Source organism: Penicillium brevicompactum, assembly GCF_028827555.1.
Source record: "Penicillium brevicompactum strain IBT 35665 chromosome Unknown utg000001l_segment0_segment0, whole genome shotgun sequence".
NCBI lineage: Eukaryota > Fungi > Ascomycota > Eurotiomycetes > Eurotiales > Aspergillaceae > Penicillium > Penicillium brevicompactum.
Window position 1 is genome coordinate 5,162,037 of NW_026623203.1, and position 19,146 is coordinate 5,181,182.

The window sequence follows — 19,146 nt, forward strand, 5'->3', positions numbered from 1 at the left end:
CGGGCGTTTGGGGAAAGAGTGCTTGTTAAAATCAATATCAGTCGCTAGCACCGAACAGATATAGCTCACCTTGGGTGGTGGATTCATCGAAAATCTTGAGCTAATTTGATATGTCAAGTGTGGAGAAGGAATAAGAATGCGGTGCCTGGAATTCGGGGACGGTGTGCCCAAAGTCATCGAGCTCAATTTGTACTTCCACGTGTTAAGTTGGGTGTACATGTGCCCACTGTCTAGCAGTCGGTGTGACCCTTTGAGCTTTGTGATCAAGATGTACCAGTATCAGACACAGTAAATGAGAATGAGGGTCAATAGGTCCTGTATCCACAAGCCATGACATTTCTCATTCATGATGCTAGACTTGTGCTCAGTGTCACGTGTTGGCGTTCAAACGGATCTTCACCTCAGATTTGGTCTTTCTCAGCGTCATTCTCACATCAAACTTGATGATCTGCAGTCCCCTACCGAGCCATGGGATCTGAGTCGGGCTCGCAGTGTCGTCTTGAGCTGATCAACCTACACGACAAGAAACAGTTCAATGAACTGCACCGCCAACGTGTGATGTGTGGCTGGGATTCCGATCCCGAGATCCTCAACGGCTGGAGAAATCGGGAAGTCTCCAAACGACTATTCTGGATTACATACTTTGATTCCGACAGTCAAAAATATATCCAAGCTGGTCACATATCACTCGATGCATTCTCCAAGCTACTGGAGCCCGGAGTTCTTGAAGACGATGAGGTCGAGCTGTCCATCAATTCATTCTTCATACTTCCGGAATATCGCCATCTGGGTCTAGGCAAGCGCGCTGTTCATCTCGTTGAGCAAGCCGCACTGACCAGGCCCTACGGAGACCCGCGCTGCCGATTCATTACACTCGTCGCGTTGAGCAAGAATTATATCTACGACGAGGCGCGAGAATGGCGAGGGATCTGGGAAAGATGTGGGGTTTCGGTGCCTTTGTTTAGCATTGAAGAGTGGTATGAGAAACTTGGGTACGTGAGCTGGAAAATGGAGACTGTCTATGAAGCAACAACAGTGGATGGTGAAGTCATCAAACTGTGGGAGGCTTTTATGAAAAAGGATATGCGTTCAGATTGTATTACGGGGTCTACTCAAGAGAGATTGGAGGGAGGCTGATGTCAATATCGACCTTGCATCAATTGCTTGGCCTGGCTGCAAGTGGTGATATGACGACGCTATACGCAGGAGATGCATGTCACGTTTGATGAAACAATAAATATGCAATTGGAATCAACTTCCAACATTGGAAGGTTAATTAACATTGGTTAAGAATCAAAAATTCAATCACATTTTTGTCGTCATAGTATCATAGGAGGTTCGTATCTGTCGTCACATCCTGTTGCGCGTGTATCACTGAACACAAAAAACAGCAAGGGAGGAAAATCGCTGGAATATACAAAAAACATTAGATCTGCCAAGTAGTAGCACATCATCCACGTATCGTTAATTTTTGGTTAGAGGTTCGTCAATTTGCGGAACCAACTCGGCTTCTTCGCCGAACTTGGTGCCTCCTGACGACTCCCAGGCCGAGACCTCGCTCGATCACGCTCATAATCACCACTCCCAGAGCTACTCTTCACACCTTCTCGACGTGAGCCCCTGCGTCGAGATCTCGCATCTTCCTCTTCCTCAGGATACTTCGCGCGCCGTCTAGCCTTGCGTCTCGCCGCTCGTCTTGCTTCCTCATCCGACGAAAGAGAGTGCGCATTCCCATTCCCCTCAGCAGGAGGAGGCATGTCAATGACAGTAGGCATAATCGGAGGCGGCTCAGGAGGCTCATCAGCCTGCGAATAAACCCATGATGAAATCTTGTCTTTGCCATTAGCGCCAGTCATGTATGGCTCATGTACCGGCTCAATAGGAACCTTCGATTTCCGACGACGAGCACGATCCTTAGGATCTTCACGATTGCTTCTCGCCCGTCGATCATCTCGCTCTCGCTCCTCGTAGGCCTCTGCTTCTTCGCGCGCACGTCGACGACTCATTTTCGCAGCCATCATTTCTTCATCGCGCATTCGTCGCCGCTCACGACGCTCAGCGGCTCTCGCTTGCGCCGCTGCTTCCGCCGCCTCGGCTTCGGCTTCTGCGGCAGCTGCTGCTGCAGCCTCAGCTTCCCGTGCCTCAAACTCTTCCCGAGCGCGCCTCTCTTCACGGGCAGCCCGTCTAGCGCGTTTTTCCTCACGGAGTCGATCTTCTTCTTCTTCCTCGCGGGCGCGCTGCTCACGAGCACGTTCCTTTCTGCGCGCGCGTCGCTCCTCCGTTTCGCGCGCTTCGATGTCTCGGACTTCGGCTGCGGAGGGCGCTTTGCGTGAGCCATGTCGCGAATGGCGTGCTGCGCGTCTTGCTTCACGGTCTTCGAATTCGGCTTCTGGTCCTGGGCCCGGGGCATCGGTCACAAATCCTTCAGCATCGGTGTCTGGACGGACTGATCCGCGACGACGATCGCGATCCTCGCGACGTGCTCTGCGTGCAGCTTCGCGTTCGGGGTCTGCAGGGTAGCGGGGGTCTTCGTCGCGGTAGGAACGGGACTTTCGGCGATCTGGCATCTCGGGCCGCTCCAGGCGCTCTGGTTTATTGGGTTTGCGCAGTGAACCGAGAAGGCCCATTAATCCGCCGCTTTCCTGTTTCTTTGGTGGTGGGGCTGTGTTTGCGCGCTTGAGGCGGCGCTCTCGGGGCGGCGCGTCGACAAAGGCCATATCATCGGGTCCGGAGATTACTTCTGGTGTGGGTTGCGCTTGCTCTGCGTCAACCATGACGGCTTCTTCGTCGTCGGGCCTGGGTCGTGACTATCGAAATGTCAATGCTGGTTCAGTTTCTAGGTGCGCTTTACATGCCTGTCTCTTCGACTTGCGTTTCGAACCTCTGGAATCCTCTTTGGGTGATTGGCCCTCAGCATCTTCCATATCGACGACGACAAGATCGTCATCTTCGGTCGGATACGGGTCACGAGCTAATAAGCCGCAAGTCAGCAAGATAAAAATAAGCGAAAGCGCTAGCTCTGGAGAACTTACCCGATTTGCGACGCTCCGTGCGCGGCCGCTCACGCCGAGCTTTCGTATTCATCCCCATTAATTTGGCAGCCTTATCTGAAACCTCAGGCTTATCATCAGGCGGCGGGGTAGGCATAGCTTGATCTTCATCAAAAGACGGACGTCGAGATGGTGCTTTTGAAGATGTGCCTTGTTTCCGAGTAGATTTGCTTTTGGACTGAGGCGTACCCAGAACCATGTTAGCCAAGGCTACGCCACGTTGATTCTTCGATGGTCGGCCTTCTCGTTCTCGTCGCTTTTCCCGATCGGAAGATGACTTTTCGACATCTGGCTCCGGCTCTTTAGGTCGGGACTTTGTCGATTTTGTACGAACTGGCCCTGGAGATCGCTCGCGCGTGGATTCTTTCTTCTTTGGCTCCTCATCGCGAGGCTTCTCCTTCTTGGTCAACTTCTTTGGTGGGGGCGCAGCGCCGAAGAATGAACCCCAGGTGTTCGTGTTACGATCAACACGAGGCCGTTCCTTCTTCGCAGGCTTAGGTGGCTCCTCGACTTCCGGTGGAGGCGTAGGTGGAGTGGCTTCCTCTGCTGGCGGCTCTTCAGGAGCTGGCTCCGCTTCAGCCTCAGGCTCGGGTACCGGTTCGGGATCAGCTTCAGCTTCAACCTCAGGTTCTGGAGCAGGTTCCGGCTCTGGCTCTGGTTCGGCCTCGGGTTCTGGTGCAGGCTCTTCTGGTGGCGGAGTGGGCTCACGAGCGGCCGCTGCTGCGGCTGCAGCTGCAGCTTTCTCAGCCTCGGCCTTCTTGTATTTTTTCAATTCCTTCTTAGACATCTTGGAAAGATCTGGTGCTGGTGGCTCGGGCTCGGGCTCTGGTGCTGGTTCCGGTTCCGGCTCAGGTTCCGGCTCAGGTTCAGGCTCAGGCTCGGGTTCTGGCTCCGGTTCAGGTTCAGCGTCATCTCCAAAGTCAGGGAACGCGCCAGGAAGCGAATCCTCTTTCTTGGTTTTTGACTTGCTCTTCTTTGTCGGAGCAGGCTCAGGCTCAGGCTCCGGTTCAGGCTCGGGGACAGGCTCCGGTTCAGGTTCAGGCGCAGGCTCTGGTTCGGCCTCAGCCTTCTTTTTCTTCAACTTCTCCTCCTTGAGCTTGTCTTTCTTGGCCTGTTCCAACTGTTTGATACGCTCTGCAACACTTAGCTTAGAGGCCTTCTTGGAAGTCTTTACTGGAACTGGCTCTGGTTCAGGCTCCGGTGCGGGTTCAGGTTCAGGTTCAGGTTCAGGTTCTGGCTCTGGCTCTGGGTCCGCGGGAGCATCTTCACCAACATCGATGAGCAAGTCTTCCTCCTGGGCAGGCTCTGGTTCGGGTTCAGGCTCCTTAACCTTCTTAGACTTGGATTTGCTTGTAGTTCCACCCGTAAAACTTGACCAAAAGCCTCCCTTGGATTTCTCCTCTTTGGGAGTTTCAATGGCCTTAGTCTTCTTGGTTGTCTTGGATGTCTTCGGCGCCAAATCTGCCCACACATCGTCGTTGAAGGATTCCGGCTCTGGGGTCAGACCCTGGGCAGGCGGACTTGGTGCAGGCGGAGGAGGCTCAATATCTAAACCCTTCTTCTTCTTTTTGTCCTTGGCTGGTCCCCATATACCCCATGAATCATCCTCGGCTGGTTTCTCCGGTTCTGGTTCTGGTTCAGGCTCGGGCTCTGGTTCTGGTTCTGGTTCTGGCTCAGGTTCAGGTTCAGGTTCAGGTATAGGTTCCGGCTCAACAACCGGTTCTGGTTCGGGCTCATTGGAAGGAAGCTCGAAATCCTTTCCAGGGATAGGAAGACCCTTACGAATCAGTTGCTTTTCGCGCTTCTTACGTTCCTTCGATGAAAGCTCATTCCAGCCTTCGTAGAGAGGATCGCTGTGCACAACTGGTTCCGGCTCCGGCTCCGGCTCCGGTTCAGGTTCAGGTTCTGGCTCGGGCTCAGGCTCGGGCTCAAGTACTGGCTCCGGTTCAGGTTCGGGGTCGACTTTGCCTTTTTTTTTCTTCTTGTCCTTAGATGTAATACCCCACGCACTGAAGGCATCGTCTGGCTCCGTGGCTTTTGGCGGCTCCTCTACAATGGGCTCCGGATCTTGAGACTTCTTGTCTTTCTTCCCCGCAGTACCCCATCCTCCCATCCAGCCCTCGTCGGCTGGTGGTGGATCTGGGGCGGGAGGTACTGGGTCCGCTAGAAGATCAATCTTCTTTTTCTTTTTGTCCTTTTTCACTGAGACACCCCAGCTCCAGTCATTGTCAGGCTCGGCAGCAGGTGGGGGGTCCTCTACCACTGGCTCCGGTTCAGGTTCGGGCTCCGGTTCTGGCTCTGGGGGTGGAGCTGCTGCAGCTGCGGCGGCAACCTGCTCTTCATACTCAGCCAGTACCCTCGCATACTCATCGTCTTCGTCTTTGTGCTTCTTCTCCATTTCTTTCTTGGCTTTCCGTTGTTCTTTCTTGGACATCCCTGTGTACCAGGCTTCCTGGGTGAAATCGGTCCTGGCTGGCGGCTCTGGACGTGGTGGTAAGGCCTCAGCTGCTGGTGCTGGCTCCGGCTCTGGTTCCGGATCATCGCCTTTCTTTTTCTTGTCCTTGGTTTGCAAGCCCCAACCATCTCCCCAGTCATCCTCCTGTTTAGTATCTTCAGCAGGTGAGGGGCCGAGGTCACCAAAGTCAAAATCGGCCTTTCCTTTCTTCTTCGTGGTTGGTCCCCAGGGATTGTTGTCCTTGGCATCGTCACCTGGAGCGTCCAGAGGATCACCTTTGCTGCCAGTGTTCCAATCTTTCCCCCAACCCCCAAAGCTGAATCCAGTTCCGCCGGTCTTGGGGGCCGGAGAATCGAAGTTCAGATCTAGCTGTGGAGCCGCATCGTTCAGACTGATATCTTGAAACCCTCCCGGGGGTGCTTCGTCCTGTTATATTATTTAGAATTTCACGCCGAGCAGAAAATCAGAGAATTAGTTACCTTTCCCTTCTTCTTCTTTCCTACACTTGCAAAACCGGCCCATGAGTCGTCGCCACCACCGCCGCCGTCATCAGCCCAGCTGAGATCGTTAGCAGCGGAAGCTTCTGCAGCTTTTCGTTCTTCTTCCTCTTTGGCGAGCCTCTCTTCCTCCTCTTCTTGTTCCTTCTTCTTTTTGTCTTTTTTACCGCTCGTGCTCCAATCGTTCCAATCATCACCACCACCATCTCCTCCATCACCACCGTCCCCATTGCCGTCTCCCGCACCTGCATCGCCCCCATCCCCATTCGCATTATCATCACCACCGTCCCCACCAGCCGGTGGCGGCGGGGGCGGAGGCGGAGGAGAAGGCGCTGCAGCCTTTTTAGGTGCGCCGCCGGCTTTTTTCTTCTTGTGTTCCCTTACACCAGTCACATCCCCAAAATCAATCCGTACATCCAGCATGTGATCCTTCAAGAGGGAATCAGACCGACTTTGTGATTTTTCCCGGCCTACAGGCACCGCGTAAACCGTCGACCTTCGCTGTGCCAGCGGTGGAAGCGCAGAGTATTCGGGAGGAAGGTCATGGACCACATCGTCGTAAATTGGAAGCGTGTCGTACGAAGGTGGCTCAGAGTAAGTCGGAGAGCGAGAACTTAATCCAGTGACCAGATCTTGTTTTCGGACCGAGGGCTCCTGCGAACGAAATACCCCTCGTTTCTCGAATGTCGTCCAGACCTCGTCGAGGATCTGATCCATCTCCATTTCGAGATTTGTGTCTGCGACATCGTCGACGGTCCAGGTGGATATGTGCCCCTCAATCGCCGCCATGATCAGAATGACATGCGCTGATGTACACAGCGTGTTCACTGGTTTGGGGCGTGGGATACACGCATCGATCGAGTGCGGCGAGGGCGCGGGTACGCTGTCCGGTGCGCAAAGTGGCAGTGGTCGTCGGTTGTGACAGGGTTGCGCGAACGGGACGGGATTCGGGGAACGATTTAGTAGTGTCGGAGTAAGAAGGGTTCACAGTTCGCCCTGGGACAGCACGACCGGCGCGAGTTCAGTGTCGGTATGCGGTGAATTCAGAGCACCGGAATATGGGTATCTCGGTATTATGGAGGGAAAATTGAAGTGCAGAGGTTAAAAGTAAGAAAAAGTGCAGGGAGTCTGGAGAGAGGGATAATCAGGCGGTGGAGGTGAAGATCATTCCTCCAAGTGATTTTCTCTATACTTCCGAGTCCGCGTAGGGTCTGCTTACTGCCTTGCTATTGACTGGTTCTTGAATATACCTCATTTAATTCTCTATTTCTCTTTCTCTATTTCTCTTTCTCTTCCCTGATCTGAGCTCTCTTATTCTAATTTGACGTGTGAGCGTTGAAACTGGTGTATATTCGAATAGCCAAACAAACCCAAACAAACCCCGGCCACCAAGACCGAGGAAGAGAGTGGCTGGGAACGGGAACACAATTATGCTTTCCGCGCCTGCACGGTAGCAGATGTAGTTGCAAGTTGCCTTGAATTGCATCTCTTCCAATCTGCATGGCATACATCGCAAGCCATGTTGCACAGACCGGATCGTACAGTGCACATGCAGCCTGACAGTCCTATCGATAACGAGGCCACCCCTCCATCAGCTCTGCAGGGGCTTGGAGATCTTAACCACCTTTAACCCTCTAAATCCATATGTCGCATGCAGTTGATATTTTTCACAGCTTTACTTGATTTTACTGCTTTTTTTTTTTGTTATTTATTATTTCTTTACTTCGTAACCAAGGACACACTCCCCTCTTTCCATGGATGATGACCCTGGTACCGTGGATGCCCAATAGTATAGCGGGTACACCCGTCTGCATAGAATGAGAACACTGCAGACAATGACTATAGTACGATAGCATCAGACTACTTGTACATCGTACTTTGGCATTCATCTACTCCGTAATTGTTGCTAATTGTAGCCTTTGAGGACTCCATTCCATTGTGGACTCGAACAATTAGACTCGATCCCTGCATGTATACTCCATAAGTAAAGATATCCACGAGTCACCCCAAACCGGGGACCACCGATTCAAGCCCAATACATAAAAGATCAGGAAATGCTAGAAAATTCTCTTCAGCCTGACAGATTCGGCGCAGACTCGAAAAAGAGGGCGTGCTGCAAGCGCAGCGCATCCATTGCTCACCGCCACTTGGGCTTCGGAGTAAAAAACCCACCAGTGCGGGGGCAGTGGGGGGGTGGCAAGGACCGACAGTCATTAGCTCTGACTCACTTTGATCGGGAGGGTGGATCATGCTACGAGGAAAGTGTACTGTATGTGCGATGCGAACAAGGGGGTTGATTGGGTAGCTGAAACAAAGGGAGAGGGTTGTGTGCGGGAAAGTCTCATTGAATATTTCCGAAGCTAGTGTAACAATACCATAAACAAACAAGTTCACACGAGAGACGCCAGGGGAAAGGCATTGTGGTACATTGACATAAAAAGAACAGAAACAGAGTGACTTTGGACGGAGTCGGTGGTGTATTGAATGGTTCGCGGAATCACCAGTCACCTCTACGAGGTGGATTTGGCGTTGCCTTGACGAACCACAGCAGGACAAGGGACGCCATAGACCCGCTCATACTCTCGGAAGTATTCTTCTCGGACCACAGCATACTCCTTCTCCAACTCCTAGGCAATTGTCAGTCCGGACGATCCGAGGTGTCTCTCCGGGGGACTTACATCTTTCTTCGAGGACGGGAGCGATTTCCACTGCTCGGCAATATACCTGACTTGTTCGGGTCTTGTGGTGACGTGCGATGGGAAGTCATTGGCCTCAAACTGGCTCTGGACGTACTTCAGGTAAGCATTCATCGGCCTTTTGAGCTGGCGATCATCTTTCAAAAGTCTGCGGCGGTCATTTCCCAGTTGGCTGATTGTCTTGCGCGCCATGTTGGCCTTCAAGATTTCAAGAGGAGTGTGCGACTTGATGAATTCTTCATAAGCGGTCTTGTTGGTGATGCGGTTTTGCGCGGCCTGTTCGGTGATTTGCTGGAGGGGGAGGTTAGCAGTGGATGGAAGAGGGGGTAGCTCGAGGAGACGTACCTGTTTCTCATAGCTGCCCAAGTTGTCCACTATCTCAGAAAGTTTCTGGAAACGAGTCTTTGGGTCCCGCTCCGCTGCCACCTCGGGGGCCTTGACCTGCATGGCGAGTGTGTAGAAAATATCAGGAAGAACCTTGGGCGGCGTCAATGCCACGGTTTTGAGGTTCTGGAGGCGCGCTCTGTGAGCCTTGCTTTCCTTGGCCTTCTGTTGCAACTCTGTCAAAGGCTTCTTCTTCTTCTTTGTCTTGGACTTTGCGGAAGCTTTCTTAGAGTCGGAGGCCTTGGGCTTCTCCGTCGCTGTGGCCGCAGAGGAATTGGAACGTGTGAGGAATTGAACTGCCAGGGGAGACTGGAGCTGCGGGCGCGGGTTGCTAGTGCTGGACAAACAAAGTCGACGAAGTTGATTCTGCAAGCTGGTCATCGCAGCGGGGCGCAGGCCAGCGCCAGCGCCGCGTTGCAGGAGGAGGGTGCTACCCCTGGTCACCTTCTGTGTGAACATGATGGAAGCTGGGTGCGACACAAGAGTCACAAGAGAGTAAACCTGAGCTTGGAGTATGTAGTAGCAAGATCTTTGAAGTAGCCAGTGAAATTGAAGAGCTAACTAACGCAAGCTAAGAAGGAGGTTGGCCTGGCGCGCGCCTGCCGTTGTTGGACCTATCCGGATCGGGTTAGCCTATATTACATAATAATCTTTCCCCCAAAGGTTTGCATCATCGCGCGGAATATCAAAAACGTTTGTCTCCAAGCGGCCTAAGGCCTCATTTAAACACATCGAATTTGTCTCCACAGGACAGCGCGTGGACTCCTTCCCCTTCTCTCGCTCCGTGTTCCTCGGTGCATTTCCTTTCAGTAACACTCACTAATCAGCCTGCAACAATGGCTCGCCGAGGGGATACTCGCTCACCATCACCTGTAGGCAGCACATACTCTTCATCCCGACGGCGCCGGGACGACGATCGATATGATCGCAGCAGGCGGGATGATGGGCGCAGCTATCGGAGATCCCGCAGTCCAGAGGTATGCTTGACTCATCATCAACCCACATTTCGCATTCGAAGAGCTAACTTGCGCGATTTCCAGCGTCGATACCGCGGTGGCCGTGCAAACCCCCGTGATAGAGATGGATACCGCCGTCGAGACCGCTCAATAGATCGGCGTGATGAAGACACTTACCGACCTCCTCGGAGGGACCGATCACGAGACCGCCGCCGCTCTCGAGACAGAGATGACGACCGTGACTATCACCGAGACAGAGATACCCGGGCCAGGCGAGATGACTCCCGCGAGCGTGATCGCAGACGGGGTGATGATTCTGCTGATCTGAGACCGAATCCTAGACGGGACGACAGTCGTGACCGTACTTCCAATAGACGTTCAATCTCCAAAGCCCCAGAGGTAAGCTCACCAGTTCCACGACCTTGCTTCCACACGAACAGTATTGATTGGGTTCAACAGTCGAAACAGTCCACGCCAGCCCCCACCGCTCAAACCGATGACCAGAAGAAGAAGGCAGAGAGACTGGCCAAGCTGGCGGCATGGAAAGAAAAGCAAGCTGCCGAGCGCGAGAAAAAACAGCAGCAGCAGACAGCCAGTCAAACTGCTGGATCACCAGCCGCTAGTTCACCACAGACTCCAGCTACGCCTGCTGAGTCCGAACCTCGTGGTTCATATGCTGGGAAATTCGACCCAAAGGCCATCGCTAAATCGTCCACCTCAACAGCAGCTGCCCCCGCTGTTCTTGGTACCGATGTGGCTCTCCCGAAATCCGCCAAGCAGTCCCTCGCCAAAACCCCCATCGCCCCCATCGCCGCTGGCACACAGCCGACTCAACCCTCTGGTCCCCTGAAAGCTAAGGGCAACATTAGTGGATTTGGGCTGGGCGCAAGACCTGCTCCTACCACCGAAAAACACCCCGCGCCCAAAACTCTTGGTTTCGGGGATGAGGACTCCACACGCAAGAAGTTGGAAAAGCTGCCAACCCCACCGTTGGACGGTCCCCAGGGGGAAAGCGCAGCACCTCAAGATGCCGGAGAGGACGATGATGTTGAAATGCAGGACGAAGGTATGGAGGAAGACGCGGAGGCGGTTGCTCGTGCAGCAGCAGAACGCCGAGACGAACGGCTGCAGAACGAAGCCAATGATGTTCCCCAGGATGACGGAACTAATGGCCAACCTGATGCAAGCGCCATGGAAGTGGATGATGCCGAAGAGATCGACCCGCTTGATGCTTTTATGTCCGAATTAGCAGGCGCTCCAGCCCCGAAAAAGACAACCGGTGCCTCTTTTGCGAAGAGGAAGGCCACACAGCAACCGGAGGCGATGTTCGGCGACGACGACGGAGTTGAGTTCACTCCAGTTGGGGACGAGAATGCCGGCGATGTTCTTGCTATGGCGGCCAATAAAAAGAAGAAAAGGGAAATCCCGGTCACTGATCACACCAAGACCGTGTATGAACCGTTCCGCAAACAGTTCTACACCGAGCCCTCAAACCTTGCTGATATGACGGAAGAAGAGGTTGCCAACCTGCGTCTTGAGCTCGATGGCATCAAGCTTCGCGGTTCTAACGTCCCAAAGCCGGTTCAGCAGTGGTCGCAGTGTGGACTGGGCGTGCAGACACTTGAAGTTATCCAGAAGCTTGGCTATGAGAAGTTGACCTCCATTCAAGCGCAAGCAATTCCCACAATCATGTCAGGTCGCGATGTCATCGGAGTGGCGAAGACTGGATCCGGTAAAACTGCAGCATTTTTGATCCCAATGTTCCGACACATCAAGGATCAGCGGCCACTTTCAAACATGGAAGGTCCGATTGGACTGATCATTGCTCCTACCCGCGAATTGGCTACACAGATTCACAAAGACTGTAAACCCTTTACCAAGGCATTGGGCTTGCGCTCGGTGTGTGCATACGGAGGAGCTCCTATCAAAGATCAGATCTCTGAATTGAAGCGTGGTGCCGAAATTGTTGTCTGTACCGCCGGTCGCATCATCGATCTTCTCGCTGCCAATGGAGGGCGTGTTCTGAATCTGCGACGCGTCAGTTATGTCGTCCTTGATGAGGCCGATCGCATGTTCGATATGGGTTTCGAACCTCAGGTCTTGAAGATCATGGCTAGCATTCGGCCCGATCGACAGACGGTCCTCTTCTCGGCCACTTTCCCCAAGAACATGGAATCCTTGGCCCGTAAAACACTGCATAATCCCGTGGAAATCACCATTGGAGGAAGAAGTGTGGTCGCACCCGAGATCACGCAGATCGTCGAAGTTCGTAACAATGATCAGAAGTTTGTCCGCTTGTTGGAGCTGCTGGGAAATCTTTATTCGGATGACGAACATGAAGACGACCGTACATTGATCTTCGTGGACCGTCAAGAAGCTGCCGATGACCTGCTCAAGAACCTCATGCGGAAGGGCTATCCGTGCATGTCGATTCATGGTGGAAAGGACCAGGTCGACCGTGACTCCACGATCCAGGATTTCAAGGCAGGAATCTTCCCCGTTTTGGTCGCAACCTCGGTGGCTGCCCGTGGATTGGATGTCAAGCAGCTGAAACTCGTCGTCAACTATGATGCACCGAACCATCTGGAAGACTATGTCCACCGTGCCGGCCGTACTGGTCGTGCTGGTAATACTGGAACTGCTGTGACCTTCTTGACTGAAGAGCAGGATCGGTATGCTGTTGACATTGCGAAGGCTCTTCGTCAAAGTGGGCAAGAGATTCCTGAGCCTGTTCAGAAGTTAGTTGATTCATTCCAGGAGAAGGTCAAATCTGGAAAGGAGAAGTCAATGGAATCTGGCTTTGGTGGTAAGGGTCTTGACCGGCTTGATGACAAGCGCGCAACCGAGCGAAAGCGTGAGCGAGCCACTTACAAGACTGGCGACGGTGACGATGAAGAAGAAGAGGACAAGGAGGACAAGGAAGAGGCTACGGAAGAGCGCTTTAACAAGGCTCTTTCCGCAGTTCAATCCGCTGCGGCTCCCGCGCCCGCCTCCTCTTCGCTTCCAGGAGTTCCAAAGGGAATTGACCTGGACGGCAAGATCACTGTTCATCGCACTGAGAAGGACAGCAGTGGCGGCAAGAATGCGCTCGACAAGGTTGGATCTGCCGTGGCTGATATCCACGCACGACTCAGCCGCGCAGGCGTCATGAGATCCGGTGTGCCCATCGACAACCGTGGACCTGACGCAGGAGCCTTCCACGCAACAATGGAAATCAACGACTTCCCACGTAAGTTCCCCTCTTCAACCCTATCACGGAGAACAATACTAATCACTTCATACTACAGAGAAAGCACGTTGGGCCGTCACCAACCGTACAAACGTTGCAAAGATCTTGGAGTCTTCTGGTACTTCTATCACGACGAAGGGTAACTTCTATGCAAACGGCAAGGAGCCTGCTGTGGGAGAACTACCCAAGTTGTACATCCTGGTTGAGGGTGAGACGGAGATTTCAGTCACCAACGCCATGCGCGAACTTATGCGCCTGCTGAAAGAAGGAACCATTGCAGCTGCAGACAGCGAGGCTCGTGCTCCTGTCAGTGGCCGTTACAATGTTGTTTAAATCATAGCCTCATTTAAATGAACATGTACAATACTTCCAGCCCTGTAGTCCAATTTCCTACCCTTGATATTGACATTAGCATCCAACTCTATAAACCATGCATATACCAAACGAAGTAAGGAGTCAAACGCCACTCACGCATAAACAATAAGCTTCATCTCTTTCAAACGGGATATCAATCTAACACACAAAGTGGAGACCAGCCCTGGAAGATCCCCAAATGACATCATCCCCAAAACAGATCCCCAAACACAAAAGGCCCAACACACGCTCAATCCAACTCTAACGCCAACCCAGTCAAATCCATAATCTCACTCCCACCTCCGCGCCTCAGCAGCGCCATCCGCATCCCTAACAGCCCTCTCCTCCCGACTAACCTCCCCCAGCGTCTGCGCCTGAGTCTGCGCCTTCTGCGCCGCCAATTTAGACCCCAACTTGCCCTTAGGCCCAGCACCTTCCGCGCGTTTCTACACTCATCAGCAACCCATCCTTTCAATATGTAGGTCTGAACTAATCGCATACCTGTGCGGCTATGGCGGCGTTTGCGCGCGCCTCGTCAGCCCCTGCCCCTGCGTTCGTGCTGTCGCTTTGACCTAGCGTCCGCCCGGGCGTGGCTTTCCAATTTGTCTTTGCGGGGACGGAGGCGCGGGGCGCGTCGTTCCGTGGACTTGTTCCGACGACACGGCCGGGCTGGCTGAAGTTGTCGGAGTCGTTGCGGGAGCAGATGTTGCCCATTGTGGTGGTTGTTGGGGGTTAGGTGGGTTGGGGGGTTTGCGGAGGCGGTACGGAGGAGAGTTGGCGCCAAGATATTTGGATCTATCATTTACACTACTGATAGATCGCATTCGGGGTTTGGTGTTTGTGATGTTGAGGTGCCGAATTCTTTGTTGGGTGTGTAAAGGGATATCTGCAGAGGTCTATGGATGTTTTGCATGGTGACGAATTTTCTAACGTCTGACTGCTGTGAAGTATGAGGTGTATCGGGTCTTTTAGGCCAATCAGATTTGGATGTCCATGAACCTTGGAATATACTTGCGCTGTTGTGCATGACAGAACATTCCAAGATATCGAGTCTGGACTCAGGGGTTTGGAGCTATTTATTGATTTTGTCAAGAAAAGTTTCTAACCTTGGAAGACCGCTGTTGGCACGCTGTTGGTTATATTATGGAGTAGCCCTGGGGCGATCTATACCCGTGGACTTCTGGCCACCTGGGAAAGGCATTGGGCTCTTGGATAGTCCCCTGACTCCTGGTGGTGATTTGACTTCACGGTGTCAAAATCCAAGACCCATTATTTAATACCATTATCTTTATTGGAGGGTATTGTCTGTATTTGTTGTTACTTCTCGAAGTACTCCGTACAGCCCTGGGAAGTAGGGCTGAGGGATTGCCCTATCGATAAGATAGCCCTGGGCCTGCCCACTTCCCCAGGCGGAGTTGTAGGCGGTGAGAAATAGTTTACTAGCCTTGCACGGAGTATTCTGTCTATCCTAAGAAAACAAAGAAACAACATATATCTGATGAGTGACACTCTGTCTGTTAGTCCAATGATATTGCAGAGGATACAAAGATAGTGAATATTCGGATACGCTGTACTCTATACTCCGTATGTGTCCATTCAAGTACTGCGGGTTAATGATGGCAGAATGATGCTGAGTCACTATCGAGGGTTGATAGGGGGAACTGATTTCCGCGGGGGAAAAAGAGGAAATCTTCATCGGAATGTTGGAGAAGAATGAGTACAAGTACAACGGAGTACAGCATTGAAGACCGATCGTCAACCATGTGGTCATAACGTGCAGCTACTGGGATGGTCAACGCGCGACATTCGATTCGCCCAAATTTTCAGACGATGACGCCCCTGTCCCCAAGGTCCTCACTGGTCTCCATCTCGTCTGCGTCCCAAGGTCCTCACCACCACCGGCTGCTAGTCAAACCCTACGAAGCCATGTCGCTTGGCCCCTGATATTTCCTCCAAACATCAATTTTTTACGACTCTCACAAGGTCCTCTCGACTCCTCACTTGCTGCATGTCGATTCAAGCCAATCTTCCGATTGCGTCGGTAGTTTCTATCCGACAAGTCTGAGCGAATGAGCCGTGAGAGACACCCACAAGAAACATTCATCGTCATTTCCCGGCCTGCTGGAATACTGCACTCGAGGTGGAACGTTGAACGAAAGTGGCGACATTATTCTCGGCTACGTGATTAGTGAAACGGGATATTGTACCTGACGGTCATACTATCCCACTAGCGGTCGCACCCATCGGTTCCTCAACTGCATTTCCCCTCGTCGTGTTCGTTGTACACGCGGTGGTGACTTTGTTCCTGGCGACCCCATTTTGGTCTCCCGCCCCAAAAACCCTACCCTCTCCTGCCTGAAGTGAACCGTGCACCATGGCGTCTCAACCCCCCAGGAGGCGAGTTCTGCCTCGAATGTAACTGGGAAGCCTTCCACATAGACAGCAAAGACACTCTACCCCCTCGGAGAACCCTCAGCATACGTGGAATTGCTCGGGTCACGAACTCCCTACACCCTTACCACCCTGTGAAGTCGACGAGGCCTGCTGTGATGTGGACGACTGCACGCTAGACTGTGGGTCAGGATGCGGCGGCTTCTTGGATTGTGATACTTCTACTGTCTGCTCTGCGACTCATTGCGAGGACGACAGTTGTGAAGATACTCACTGTGACGATAATCATTGCGAAACAGATCACTGTGAAGAGTCCAATTGTGAAAAGCCCGACTGCGCCGAGGATCATTGCGATAATATTGATCCCTTGTGCTTCGACGCTCATTGCTGTGACGGCACCGAGAGTCAAGACTGTAACTTTGATACCTTCTTCGGGCTCAACACCCCATTATCGCTGGACACTGGCGTGTTCCCGTCGACGATGGGTCAACACAATCCCGGCCATCCGATGAAGGGCATGGGGCACACCTTCCCTGGAACCTTCGATCCGAGCCAGCAACAAACCTTCCTTCATTCATACCAAGCACATGCCACCCACTGTGAGCAGGACGTGCCAAATCACTTTGAATGTCATGACTTCCAGAAGGATTGGCAGGCGATGTTCCCGGCTCCTCCGGTTCCAACCCAAAACGAGGTCAACCCGGCAGAGGTTTTCCACATGCTTGGGATGTGCTCCGACTTCTCTGTGTGTCAAGACCAACATGTACCAGGGCAGCAAACAACCTTTGATGCCTTTGAGAAACCCAAGACCAACACCTCCCCATTCAACTGTTATGATCATGACCACCACCACCATGTTCACGGCCACTTCAAGAACCCTAACGACTTAAACCTGCAAAGCACCCGGAAGGGTCCCCATCGCAGTCACAATCGTTGTCGCGCTCACCACCATGCTCATTCCCACCCATACTCTCCTTACTCGCGGCAAGCTCGCTCTAGTATCAGCTCCCACCTCCACTCCAGTCCAGGAGAGACCCCACCGCCTCTCGATGGCGGCGCTTCGTCTATTCTCACGACTCCTGATTTCTCAGAGGACAACGAGTTGCATGTCTGCAAATGGGCACCGACGATCCATGGAATCAAGGCTGTCTGTGGTGCGACATTTGCCGACTCGGGTGCCCTTCAGGACCATCTAATCGCCGCTCATATGAGTACCGTCGATGGAGCCAAGGGTAACGGATACTACTGCTGCTGGGAAGGTTGCCATCGCCCAAATGAGCCCTTCTCGCAGAAGTCTAAGCTCCAAGGTCACTTCCTTACCCACAGCAATTGTGAGTTTAATTTTTATCATTCTCGATACTCTAACTGGTTTCACTGACTTGTTTTTGCTAGATAAAAACTTCTCTTGCACAGTATGTGGCAAGACGTTTGCTAGACAAGCAACGTTAGATCGACACGAGCGCAGCCATCGAGGTGATAAGCCTTATGCGTGCAAACACTGTGGCAAGTCTTTCACAGACAGCAGCGAATTGAGTAAGTTACTTCAAGCTTCGTTCCTTGGGACCAAATTAACTGACGACCACAGAAACACATTCGCGCACTCACACAGGCGAGAAACCCTTCAAGTGCACTTGGCCAGGATGCAACTTTACAACAGGCGACGTGAGTAGATCCTCTGATCATTCATCATTACCAGAGTATCATTCTAACCTTCCTGCAGTCTTCGAACATGTCAAGTCACAGACTCAGTATGCTTCTCCACGTTATTGCAATTTTGACCTAATTACTGACTTTCCGCAGCTCACGGAGAACGAAGACATAAATGCCTCTTCCCCGGGTGTACCAAAAGCTTCACGCGTCCTGGTAAGTCGCATAACCGCCACTCGTCACCCGTCACATTCTAACTTCGCTTGTCTAGATCAATTGAAGCGTCACCAACGAACCACACACAAACACGAATCCTACTCGACCCTCCCATCACCTAGCCCCGACCCCTTTACCTTGCCCTCCTATGCTCTCGTCTAATGATCTACCTCTCCCAAAGATCCATTGTAATACGATTATCATGTTTACGACCCAACAGTTTTGGCGCTCCTCGCAGCCGGGCGTACTACGGATGGCCGGTAAACACTTTGTGTGGCGTTTGAAACTTATGAGAACCAAAAAAAAAGACAGTTGATACCACCCCCAGGCTTAATATTGCCGGGACTTTGCATTGATCGATTAATTCCAATTTTTTTTCCAACCTGAACTATGAGCATCCCAGGCCTGTCGAATTCCTTGGTTGTACTCCGTATCTGCAAACACTTTCATGACTTTGTGCAAATAGCGCGAGTGGATTTCTAACCCGATATCCGCGCTTCATCTCCAGCGCTGTACAGATTCCACCACAAGATGCAATTCATGTACGCAGTAGCTAGTCTCGATACACAACACAACTTCCAAGCCCCAACGTATCCCAAATCAAAATCCACACTTAATCCTCCATAGCCCTCTCCTCCAAAGCCTCAACAGCAGACCTCAACTCCCGAATCCGCTGCCCAACCCGTCTCCGCACCTCATCCTTAACACCCTGCGGAATCTCCGCAGGATCATAATTCGTCTCGATAATAGCCCCTTCCCCATCTCCCTCCCCTTCCTCACCGGGGCTCTGGTTCTGGCCCTCACTCTGCACCTCCCCAGCCTTAGCCGTGTAAAGCCCATAAACAGCAGAAAGCTGATTCAGGGCATCGCGAGCAGACTCCCGATCCGATGCCGCGTAGATGGTTGAGCTATCGGTGCTTTCAGTGGCGATTTCGAATTCGTCTTTTGCGACTTCGTAGAGTTCTTGGAGTTCTTCTACTAGGAGGTCTGCTTCGGCTTTGCCGCTTGAGGCGTTGAGGTTTGCGTAGGTTCGGATTTGGGTTGGGATGGTGAGAGGGTTTTGGTGGCGCTGCGGATGTTGCGGGCGCTGTGTGCTTAGGTTGTGGAGGGTGCGTGGGGTGGTGGTTAGGGAGGGTCGGACTTGTCGGAGGGTTAGGCGGAGGGTTGTGGCTGCTCGGCCTGGGCGGAGGATGAGGTTTGACATTAGGAGGTTTTGAAGTTTGGTATGTTCTTTGAGGATCTTGGAAGAGATATTTGGAAATGAAGATCAA

General features: G+C 52.6%; 8 protein-coding genes across 8 annotated transcripts; 3 read left to right on the top strand and 5 right to left on the bottom strand.

Annotated features, from left to right (window-relative positions):
• Positions 1–468: 468 nt before the first annotated feature.
• N7506_001736 (uncharacterized protein) lies at positions 469–1,137 on the top strand (the record flags this gene model as incomplete). The annotated part of the gene is made up of 1 exon (XM_056951032.1): positions 469–1,137. One exon carries the CDS (start codon positions 469–471, stop codon positions 1,135–1,137), a length of 669 nt encoding a protein of 222 aa, XP_056816947.1.
• Positions 1,138–1,475: 338 nt separating this feature from the next.
• On the bottom strand, positions 1,476–2,774 carry N7506_001737 (uncharacterized protein; the record flags this gene model as incomplete). Its single annotated transcript, XM_056951033.1, has 1 exon — positions 1,476–2,774. The coding sequence occupies one exon, from the start codon at positions 2,772–2,774 to the stop codon at positions 1,476–1,478; it is 1,299 nt and encodes a 432-aa protein (XP_056816948.1).
• A 33-nt stretch (positions 2,775–2,807) lies between these two features.
• N7506_001738 (uncharacterized protein) lies at positions 2,808–6,791 on the bottom strand (the record flags this gene model as incomplete). Its single annotated transcript, XM_056951034.1, has 3 exons — positions 2,808–2,971; positions 3,033–5,931; positions 5,985–6,791. 3 exons carry the CDS (start codon positions 6,789–6,791, stop codon positions 2,808–2,810), a joined length of 3,870 nt encoding a protein of 1,289 aa, XP_056816949.1.
• Positions 6,792–8,512: 1,721 nt separating this feature from the next.
• Positions 8,513–9,541, bottom strand: N7506_001739 (HMG-box domain-containing protein; the record flags this gene model as incomplete). Its single annotated transcript, XM_056951035.1, has 3 exons — positions 8,513–8,629; positions 8,681–8,989; positions 9,044–9,541. 3 exons carry the CDS (start codon positions 9,539–9,541, stop codon positions 8,513–8,515), a joined length of 924 nt encoding a protein of 307 aa, XP_056816950.1.
• A 377-nt stretch (positions 9,542–9,918) lies between these two features.
• Positions 9,919–13,600, top strand: N7506_001740 (uncharacterized protein; the record flags this gene model as incomplete). Its single annotated transcript, XM_056951036.1, has 4 exons — positions 9,919–10,059; positions 10,123–10,437; positions 10,498–13,267; positions 13,326–13,600. The coding sequence occupies 4 exons, from the start codon at positions 9,919–9,921 to the stop codon at positions 13,598–13,600; spliced, it is 3,501 nt and encodes a 1,166-aa protein (XP_056816951.1).
• Positions 13,601–13,911: 311 nt separating this feature from the next.
• N7506_001741 (uncharacterized protein) lies at positions 13,912–14,335 on the bottom strand (the record flags this gene model as incomplete). Its single annotated transcript, XM_056951037.1, has 2 exons — positions 13,912–14,067; positions 14,123–14,335. The coding sequence occupies 2 exons, from the start codon at positions 14,333–14,335 to the stop codon at positions 13,912–13,914; spliced, it is 369 nt and encodes a 122-aa protein (XP_056816952.1).
• Positions 14,336–15,995: 1,660 nt separating this feature from the next.
• Positions 15,996–18,037, top strand: N7506_001742 (C2H2-type zinc finger protein; the record flags this gene model as incomplete). The annotated part of the gene is given in 7 exon segments (XM_056951038.1): positions 15,996–16,036; positions 16,061–17,343; positions 17,405–17,424; positions 17,437–17,545; positions 17,598–17,674; positions 17,813–17,875; positions 17,942–18,037. The coding sequence occupies 7 exon segments, from the start codon at positions 15,996–15,998 to the stop codon at positions 18,035–18,037; spliced, it is 1,689 nt and encodes a 562-aa protein (XP_056816953.1).
• A 451-nt stretch (positions 18,038–18,488) lies between these two features.
• On the bottom strand, positions 18,489–19,079 carry N7506_001743 (uncharacterized protein; the record flags this gene model as incomplete). The annotated part of the gene is made up of 1 exon (XM_056951039.1): positions 18,489–19,079. The coding sequence occupies one exon, from the start codon at positions 19,077–19,079 to the stop codon at positions 18,489–18,491; it is 591 nt and encodes a 196-aa protein (XP_056816954.1).
• Positions 19,080–19,146: the final 67 nt, after the last annotated feature.